Source organism: Nasonia vitripennis, chromosome 1 (genome assembly GCF_009193385.2).
Source record: "Nasonia vitripennis strain AsymCx chromosome 1, Nvit_psr_1.1, whole genome shotgun sequence".
In the NCBI taxonomy this organism is placed as follows: Eukaryota; Metazoa; Arthropoda; class Insecta; order Hymenoptera; family Pteromalidae; genus Nasonia; species Nasonia vitripennis.
This window is the reverse complement of record NC_045757.1, coordinates 28,696,046-28,706,216: the sequence shown is the minus strand read 5'-3', so window position 1 is coordinate 28,706,216 and position 10,171 is coordinate 28,696,046. Positions and strand designations below refer to the sequence as shown.

The window sequence follows — 10,171 nt, the reverse complement described above, 5'->3', positions numbered from 1 at the left end:
TTAACCCGATAATAATATAAGTCACGAGTTGTGCTACTCTTCGCGGCAAACCGTGAGTTGTGCTAGTTATTTCGTTTAAAAATTTAAACTGTGCTAGTCTTCGTACGGAGCGACGATATTACGTCCTTGACCTATTGATCAATATTGATTCTCATCAATCTTCCCCTGTTCTAGATTTTTATGAAAAAATTTAGATAATCGAGGAAAGAACGTGGCCATATTTCCTGTATCTCACTCCAATGCTCTAAGAATAAACTAAAAATATAGGTATGTGATACACGAAACGAAAAATACGCGTAATCGCAAGAAAAAGACCTATGAACACAATTAACATTAAACCGAAATTTAAGTATAAGCGCGCGAAAATTTTTTCACCGCGTGACCGCCGTCTCCAATCGCGAGAGCGCTAGTGTCGTCGTTTCCCCCGCGACTCTACCGTCGCTGCGCTAGTCATGCTCGTATCAATCGCTTATATACACAAAGTCATCATTTTATACGAAGTAAACACCTACACCGAACAGTCGAACGCAGTAGCGTTGACGAAGAAAATACAAACAACGCGTCGAGACTTGTGCGTAGCAGTCTTTACTTCAGACTGTCGAAAACGTTCAACGTAAACGGAGACTCGCTGCAGGAGCGCTGAGCCGGCAGTTTTTTTTCGTGCAGCGCTTCGCGCAACAGACAGAGACCGGCCTGCATTGTTATCGCGAGAGACTCGGCAGTGTGTGTACTTTGATCGTGATAAGAACAGTATCGGTGTGCATGCTGCAAGCAGCCAACGGAGAAGCGCTTTTAGGTTAAGTTCGGCTTGTTGTTGTCCAGTGTTCGGAAGTGAGACCCGCTGATCGAGGATTTTTCAAACAGGTAAATAAAGAACGACGCTATTTTGTCCGAGACGCGGCAGTTTTTACGTAAGAGAAGCTTGCACGCGTTCGCGATGATTATCGCGCAGGCATGCGTCACTTCGGGCTAACGTAATCGACTATTCCGGGGTGAATCTAATCTGTCGACGGTGCAGCATATTTTCAAGAATGATTTCGTTCTTTATTGTATACATTGGCGAGTTTAATTTTTTCAATCACAGCGCTGCATAGCGTACCGGTATCTTCTGAAATTGTTAACATAAGAAACTCGCGAAAAATACGTTAGTAACAGCTTAACACGCATCACATTGCGCATACCCGGACTCTTTCAAAATCCGACTCGTTCGTTTCTCGGAAACGGCCGCGCGAAAAGTTCGCACCATCAAAAACACGTGCACCGCGCGAAGCGTCGCCCGCCGCTCGGAAGAAAAAACGTAAACAAACGAATGACATGTCTATATCTATAGCCTTTCGGTATTATTGATTGCAGATACAGAGAGAGAGAGAGAGAGAGAGAGAGAGAGAGAGAGAGAGAGAGAGAGAGAGAGAGAGAGAGAGCGAGCACCGATCGCAACGATGCTTCCCGAAGAAGCGGCGCCGGCGACGAGCGCTTTCAAGTGTTCCGATGGATTCGAGGAAGTGGAAGAGGAAGTGATCATCGATGACGATGTTATCGTCGAGGAGATACGCCTAGACGAAGACAGTCCGAGCGAATTTAAGGTTCTGCTGGTCATGTCCATGGATGCCAATGGAGGTCCGAATCAGCAGCTCATTACGCTTGAAATGTCGCCGAATGGCGATCAGATGCAGAAAGTTGGAGAATGGGTAAACAAATTTTTTTTTTCTATGTATTATTGTAGTTTATGTCTATCAAAGGAATCATCAACTTCGTTTCTTTGCTATACATGTACTTTTTTGCTTCATTCTCGCTGCGTTGATAAGCACGATTGAATCTCTTTTTCTTCTTTTGTTGCGATTTACAGTTCACGGTAAAAGTAATGCAATTTTTTATAACTAAGGGTTATTATCACTTTTTAACCCTGAATTATTTATACAGTAAGTATATTTAGACGATGATAAACCTAATTAATTCATAAGGATTAACATTAGCGTCAAGCATAGCGACGAGCTTATCACGTTTCGACTGCATTTCCGCGAAGACGTCTTTTTCCACATAATATTTATTATTATCTCGTAGTTTATAAATTTCGACAGGTATCATGTTTCATATTTATAAGTTAATATATGAGGTAAGCTTAGCAGTTATTTAAATCATTTGTGCTATTTGCACAAATACTGAAAGAGTTATTTGCTAAAGTTGTGTTATCCAAATTGCAAATCGGAATTTTGCTTTTTTATTTCTGCTTGTTTATGTATAAACCGTGACATTTGAAATAAGAATAAGAATTACAAAGCAGTGAGTGCTTGCAATCGCGCGCTACTTTGATCCAATCGAAGAACATATATATTTTGTAATAAATCGTTCGTTTAGTCCGCTATCATGATATTCTTCACGAAATATTTTGAATAATTTTACTCCAAAACATCCTATCCCTTGATTACTTAATCAATATTTTTGAATATACGTAAATGATATAATGAATCATTAGGCAAAGTTTTATTTCATTTTCATATATTCGGTTTAGGCGAGGAACCAATTTGCAAGGTTTAAACCAAACCATATTATCCGCGTCACATCAGTGGGTCTGCCGAATTACTGCTTCAAATATCTGATCGAAATCTCGCCTCGTAAAGCCCAGGAAATGAATCAGTTGAGGAAAAAGTGCAATAGTACGGTTGGTCCTAATTCACACGTTTCGATTAAATTTATTTGTTCTTAAAATCGAACTGAAACGTTAGTCCAATTGTGTCTCAAATCGCTGCAGTCGTCTCGATTAATCACATTGATAACTCTTGATTTCCGTTTGATAAGATGTATATCAAATCAATAAAAAAGTACTAATACTTTATTGAACTGATGAAAGATTTTTCTAAATTTTCACATTTGTTCGATGACGCGTATTTTCTTGACAAAGTACGGACTTTGATCGATCAAGGTTAATTATTCGGGATAACGTGATCAGGAATTTATCACAGTTATTTTATTCACATAGTATTTGTCCGTCTTTACTTTTTTGTTTTGAATTTAACATTTCCAGCCTGATTAGTTAACTGAAGGCGCATGTACTGTCTGTAATAACACCGTTATATTATTCGCGTTCCCAAGAACAATAACAAACTCTTACCCGATGTGAAACGTGAAAAATAGTCTAACCACGGGGTTCAGGAATTAAAAGAAAGATAAAAAGTGTTTGTCAAAAATCGCGGTGAAAGGAAAATATGCACGTAATGCCAGTAATTGTTTGCCTTAGTTACAAAGTTGGAAAAATTTCTAGCAATCGACTTCTAACGACGTCCTTTTCGACGATGTGATCGAAGGAGTTATCGAAGAAGTACAACTAGACGTGGACGAGGAAGAAAGTCCGCAATGTATCGAAGAAGTTGAAGTTGAAGTAATAAGTGATGTAGCTACAGAACGTGACGAAGAGAAGAAAACTGAAGAAAATAATATCGAAAAAAGCGGTAACGAAGAGGACGTTCCTATGGAGAACATGAGAGAATGCAAGGAATATGTAGAGATGAAAAATCACAATCTCTCTGGGTTCGATCTAGCGTAAGTGTATATTTTTCTCTGATCTTTTTTGGCGCAAAACTTCATTGTACAATGTTCTATAAAATTCAATTTTTGCTAAAGGCTATCTGATACTGATGATAATGATGATGACAATGATGTCGGCATTCCGTCGCAAGAAGAAATTCAAATCGAAGACAGTCCCGTGGTATGTAAATCACTTGCTTGAGTGTCAATTAAAAAAAAAAAACATTCCATTAAACTTTTCGATCGTTACAGCCTCGTCGAAAAAGCACAAGAAGCAAGTCGAAAAATGGAGTTGAACTGTAAGTTATTTTCATATCACGAATTATTCCGCCTAAAAAAATAAAATATTAATATCCAATGCTCGCGCTATTAGCCTGCTGATCTATCCCGCGCCGCCTGAAAAGGGCGGCATATCAGTGAACACCGAGGATTACAAGTGTCTAGGCGAGGACATTTACCTGAACGATGTTATAATCGACTTTTACCTCAAGTATACATGGATGAAGATGCTGTCGCTGGCCGACAGACAGAGGACGCATATATTCAGCTCGCACTTTTTTACGCGATTAGCTAGGTCCTATACGGCGGAAGGCGACGTTGAGGATATGACTGAAGCAGAAAAGAGCCACGCTGGCGTGCAAAGGTGGACCAAGAACGTCAACATTTTTGAGAAGGATTTCATCGTTGTTCCAGTGAACGAACAGTCAGTATCTTGTCGATTAAGTTTTTTATTTATTTATTCGCAAGAATAATATTTTTTAAATTATTATTTGAGATAACTTATGCTTATTGCAATATCTAGTATGTTTTTATTACGGCCTGATAAATGCATTAACACTAAAATTTTCTTATAGCTCTCATTGGTTCTTGGTGATTATATGCTTTGCAAATTTAGTTAATGCCGTTGGCCCACTGCAATCTGATTGTTTTATTAGTGGAGGCGAAGCGCAAAGGTAAACAATATAGTTATTTTTATGTTATGATGTATATTATTCCAAGCTAATATATTTGTTTTAGGCCTTGTCTCCTGGTTTTCGATTCGCTTGGTGGCATAGACAAATATCGAGTAGCGAATGTATTAAGGTCATACTTATCTGTTGAATATCTTACTAAAAGAGGCGAACAAACAGAATTTAATAAAGATACGTTAAAGACCGTGTACGTAAAAGTGCCGAGACAAACAAATGCGACTGATTGTGGATTATATGTATTACAGTACATAGAGAATTTTTTTAAGGTAAGAATCACATAGTTGAACACGTGTGAGTTGATCAGAAACTGGTGTAATAAATCTATCAAACTAATATATAATTTCAGTATCCTATTCAAGATTTTACGCTTCCATTTAAAGATTTGTCAAATTGGTTCGAGCCCCGCTTAATTGTACAAAAACGTGAACAAATTTCAGAGATTATTACTGATTTAGCAATCGAATTCAGTGAGGATAAAAGCGTCAATTTACCCGAAGTTAAGTTTCCACAATACACCGGGGTGAATTCTTCAGATAACGAAGAATCATGGTCGCATGGAAGTTCGTCGATTTCGCTAAATTGGCCAAAAACTGAATTAACAGTTCCTCAACCAAATGAAAACTCATATGAATTTGTAACAACACGAAAACCGTCAAAATACAAGCTTAACAAAAAACTATTTGATTCCACGCCGACGTTTTATAAGCGTAATAGCACGTTAGTTAATATTAAGAAGTCTTTTTTGCGTTTGAAAGGTACCTCAGATGATTTATCAGATGGTGAATATAAGCCTATAGATTTTGAGTCGGATACATCAGAAATATTCGACATAAATACGAAATCTATAAATAATTTTGCTTCTACGAGTAAGAATTCTTTCGTCGACGTTGAAATTGAATCTACAAAATCCAAACGGCCTGTGCGCAAGGCAGTGACGAGAGCTACGCAGATAGAAAAAAAGGCAAGAATTGTCAAAGAAAGAAAGCGCAATGAAGACTCTATATACTACAAAAAGGACAATGTAGAAAGTAACGGTCTAATTCATTCGTCTTCATCCAATAAGTTTCCTGCTAAAGGCAAAATGCTTGGATCATCGCCGTGGATGTTTAAGCACAATAACATGTCAAGCAGTTTTACTCTTGATTCAGGCATGTCATCAGAAAGCTTTTATGGTTACTCCGTTAAAAATGTAAGTGAATTATTAATATAACATATTCAATTTTAGTATACTTTTTTAAAAAGAACTGCGATATTTATAACGTTGTGTATACTTGCAGGAACCAACAGCGCTAAGTACTTTAAAATTCAAGAAGAAAAGACTCGAAAAGCATTGCGATTCCTCGTAAAACTGTGGAGATAATTTTTATATGAGATGATAAGTTAAGATTTTATAAACGTGTACTGAAAACTTATAAATATTTTGTATTAGTTGCATCGTTCCTGATACTTCTTTAATTTTTTTACTTTTTCTACTTAATTCTGTTATTTTATATAACTACAACTGAAGTAAGAAGCAACATTTTGACTGTTTTTCGAATTTAGCTGTCAATTTGAATAATACATAAATAGATGATTTATCATTGAATTTCTTTTATATGATAAAAAGAATAGCATGAATTAATGAGGGCAAAGAAAAATTCAGCGATTTTTTAGCATATTAAAAAAGTAAGCATCCTAGTTTAAAATATGAACTCACTTTGTCTTACAAGCACTTAACGTGATTTTACGCTTTTTCTTAGAATAAGTTTTTTTTACAGTAAAAAATAAATGTAAATAAACAACCAACGAATATATCTTGATTATGATCAAACGTGAAAAATACATTTAATTTTTATGATTTATGTTTAAGAATATAGTACTTTAATTGTTACAATTTATATCATTGCAAAAAGTTAATAAAGAATATTTTTCTACATAAAAAACTCGCATTGAAACTCTCTAACACCTTAAGTCTCCGCGTTTTTTCAAATTTGTTCGAATAGCATTATTCCGAAACCTTACTCGCTCGATGCGCGTCACACAAGCGAAATTCTTTCGTATCATTAGGGCGAACGGTCACATTTGTTATGAAAATTAAGGCGCACTCGGTTCAAGTGAGCGTGAAACATTTTCTAACGACGGTCTTTATCTCTATAGATCGACCTGCCCGAGCAGTTGAAGCAGAAGCGCCGACGTGTTCAGAGCTCATCGAAAGATATGGTGTCGTCAAAAGTTAAGAAGAAGAAAAAGAATGCGAAAGGTGATATCTTACTAGATCGGAAGAGCAATAAAATGATAATTTACTTGGACGAGTCGATGAGGATCCTAAATCCTCGAGTTACTCCTATAAAACAGAATTGGAACGAGGAGCAGATACGGATTGTGATAGTGCCTGAAAACGGACATCAGAAGTTGTTTGTATTTCACATGCCAAAGAATATCGAATGTATGGTCGACGATGTCTTGAGTTTGGTAATGTTTATATTTCAACTATTATTTATTTAATAATAAATAAATTAAATAAATAATTTCTTTTTTATTAGAGAACAATTTGATAATTACTTTAAGAAAAAATTATAACTGTTCTTTTTTAAATTGTAGCTAAAACCGCAACTACAGGGGCAAATTGATAGTGTGTATTTAACGCCTCGTACAGTTTGCAACGTAGATTATGTAGTCAAAGTTTCTACTAAACCAAGTGCCAGAAAAGTAGAGAAAGTTGAGTATTCGCCAAACAAAAACTGCACTGCTACGATAGATCTGTAAGTTTTTCTTTAAAAAAAAAAAAAATAATAATAATAATCAAGTATAACACTCATTTGAAGAATATTTAGCCTTCGATTTCAATTAATATTTTTTAAGTGCAAAAGATTGGGCTAGTTCAGAAGGGTCTTTCTCCAAGAGGAGAGAAAAAGGAAATGTACGTGATTCTCATTTTACTATTTCTTAATTGCTATTGTCTTTTTTTTTTCTATTTACGAGTTATAAAACTAAATAATTACATGATTTATGTATAGTTGTATATTTAACAGCATATCTTTAATAAATAATTCAATTTCAATAGGATAACAAAGAAAACAAATTGACAGACATGCAACACCTAACTACTTATTTACGAAGAAACGCACAAATGTAAGTGTAAAGAAACCATTGTTTATATGAATAAGACAAATTTCAAAAGAAAAAATATATGCTATACTATTGTATTATACTTGCAGAATTCTGTTGTATCCACTGTCGCCTAGAAAAGGAAGTATAACAATCACCATTGACGATTTTAAACGTCTTAACAAAAATGAATATCTTAACGACGTAATCGTCGATTTCTATCTAAAATACTTAACTTTAGAAATACTTTCGGTGAAAGTTCAAGAAAGAATCTACTTATTTAACACGTATTTCTACACGAGACTATCTAGACCTATACAAAAAGTGATAAACAATAAGTCCCTGGCGGCATCAATGCATTACTCGGTAGTCAAGAGGTGGACTAAACAGATCAATATATTTGAAAAAGATTTTGTCATTGTACCAGTTCATCAAAAGTGCGTAGAGTTAAAATAAGTTGTCAAATTTATATTCTATCAATTAATGAATCTACTCACGCGTATTGTAAACTTTTAGCGCACATTGGTTTTTAGTAGTCATTTGCTATCCAAGATTGATTGGTAAACCCATTAAGAGGAGTTATTCTTGTTTACCAACAGAATTGCAATAGTAAGTATTTTATCGTCGTATTTAATACAAAAAGAATTTATTTCATCACGCTTCAGCTATGTGGATTTATTCGTCCAATTTTCATGCATAAAAAAGGTCAGAATATAATAATTTAATTAAAATTTGTTAATTACAGTCCTTGCATTTTGGTGTTTGACTCATTGCCCACTCTATTATCGATAAAGAGATCGGTGATTGTGCAAGATTTAAAAAATTACTTGAGGCGCGAATACGCAGAAAAAATGGGCCAAAACGCAGTATTCGCGGAAGATGACATAGTGGTTTTTTATCCTGATGTACCATACCAGCCTAATTCTACTGATTGCGGTCTATATTTGCTGCAGTACATGGAAAGTTTTTGCAAGGTAAAACAATGTTCACGCTTTTATTATAATACATGTTAATACAAAAGAGCTTTATAATTTTTAATATTTCAGGATTTTATCATACCTGACAAACTGGACTTTGATTTAGTTTTTTTAAGGAATTGGTTCGACAAAGAATTAATCAAAAGCAAACGAGACCAGTTAAAACAATTGATAATTAGGTTGGCATCGATGAAATAGATTTGTTGTTGATTCATCAGCATTGTTAGTATTGTAGAATAAGGTGCTATGATTTCATAGCAAAATAAGCGTTATTACGAGTGAAAAACTAAAAGTAATTAATTAGTTAATGAAACACATTTTTTGCACCGCTGTTAGCGTTGTGGAGTAGAAAGTCACGGGGAAATTTCGTCAACGCTTTTTTTTATTATGACAAAGTTTGTCTCGGGTTCCATGTCTTTAAATTTATTAAAAAATATTCATCGCTTTTCGTATAATGTGAAAACATTTATATAAAGAATTTCAGATTATGTTACTACAAAAATGTCATTTTTGTACTTGTACAAATTCAGTGTTTATTTAGGTTAGAATTAAATGTACCTTAAAAAGCTCTTCTAAACTGTAATATAGAAAATTTAGTTCCTTGCATTTCTCGCAAAGCTATTTATTTTCATGACTTTAGCATCCCAAGCATCAAGGGCAAAGAACGGATGCACTACATTAATTATTAAAAAGCCGCGACTGCAACAGTGGCACAGCTCTTAAAAAGCTCTACAAAAAAAAATCCGCGCGTGCGGGGGTGTAAATATAACGAGAAGAAGCCGCGCGATTAGCGTCGTTTTTCATGTTCTTTGAGCCGCGGCGACTCTTAAATATAATAGTTTACGCATCCAGCGACACGAGCTTTAACATCTATTCGCGTCAGGCCCGAACGACGAGAAGTGCCGCCGCTCGGCTTTTTCGCTTTCGTACGGAGAGAAAGGGAGACAGAGAGGAAAAAAGTGGCTGAAAGTCGCAAGCAATGACGCGGCCAATTTGTAGCCGAGTGTCACGGAGTCTCTCAAGGGGAAGTGAAAGAGAGAAAGATGTTTCTATTTTGGTGAGGGAGTGATGGGGTGCTTGGCTCTCGTGCTTTCTTGAGATTCCGTTTAATACTGAAAGGGCGTTTGGTCGTCATAAAGTTTCTTTAGCATAGGATTTGTGTACAGGCTCAAATGAGGATTAGTAGAAGCTTAATTTAGTTGTTAATTTCGTAAAAATTTGTATTAGTTATAAAGCACTTTTAGATTAGAAGTTTAAGCGAAAAAGGTTTATTGTACGATATGCACAGAACAACGTCTAATACACGGAAAACAAAACGATGTTTACTGAAAAACTGTTTTCGATGTTGAGTACAAGTTTAGAACTTTGCAGCTGAAATTGAAGTTAACGTCTTCCCTAGTACTTCATGTGCTCGAAACGTACAAAATGTACCGACCCACTGCAATTCCAACCTCGTGAGTTTTTGCTCCCATTTCTCTTCCGCGCATTATATTTATATGCGCACCCTCAAAGCAACACGAACGATCGGCTCGGTTCGATATTTTGCTGTTCGTCACGTAGCCGCTCGTGCTAAATGTCCGGTTTTTCACAGCGTACGTCGCCAACTCTTCGAAA

The 10,171-nt window shown here is 35.7% G+C and overlaps 2 protein-coding genes across 3 annotated transcripts; both read left to right on the top strand.

Moving 5' to 3' along the window:
- Positions 1–433: 433 nt before the first annotated feature.
- Positions 434–6,266, top strand: LOC100119220. Of its 2 annotated transcripts, XM_001602982.6 has the most exons (11): positions 434–864; positions 1,354–1,688; positions 2,510–2,659; positions 3,260–3,537; positions 3,619–3,703; positions 3,775–3,821; positions 3,896–4,225; positions 4,377–4,475; positions 4,540–4,759; positions 4,840–5,682; positions 5,771–6,266. In XM_001602982.6, exons 2-11 carry the CDS (start codon positions 1,440–1,442, stop codon positions 5,837–5,839), a joined length of 2,370 nt encoding a protein of 789 aa, XP_001603032.2. In that variant the 5' UTR covers positions 434–864; positions 1,354–1,439; the 3' UTR covers positions 5,840–6,266. The 2 variants fall into 2 exon arrangements, with proteins under 2 accessions (XP_001603032.2, XP_008212304.1); XM_008214082.4 differs by lacking the exon at positions 2,510–2,659.
- Positions 6,042–9,163, top strand: LOC116415813 (sentrin-specific protease 6-like). The gene is made up of 9 exons (XM_031921158.1): positions 6,042–6,158; positions 6,630–6,944; positions 7,074–7,234; positions 7,335–7,392; positions 7,537–7,604; positions 7,691–8,017; positions 8,097–8,189; positions 8,326–8,554; positions 8,627–9,163. Exons 2-9 carry the CDS (start codon positions 6,690–6,692, stop codon positions 8,753–8,755), a joined length of 1,320 nt encoding a protein of 439 aa, XP_031777018.1. The 5' UTR covers positions 6,042–6,158; positions 6,630–6,689; the 3' UTR covers positions 8,756–9,163.
- Positions 9,164–10,171: the final 1,008 nt, after the last annotated feature.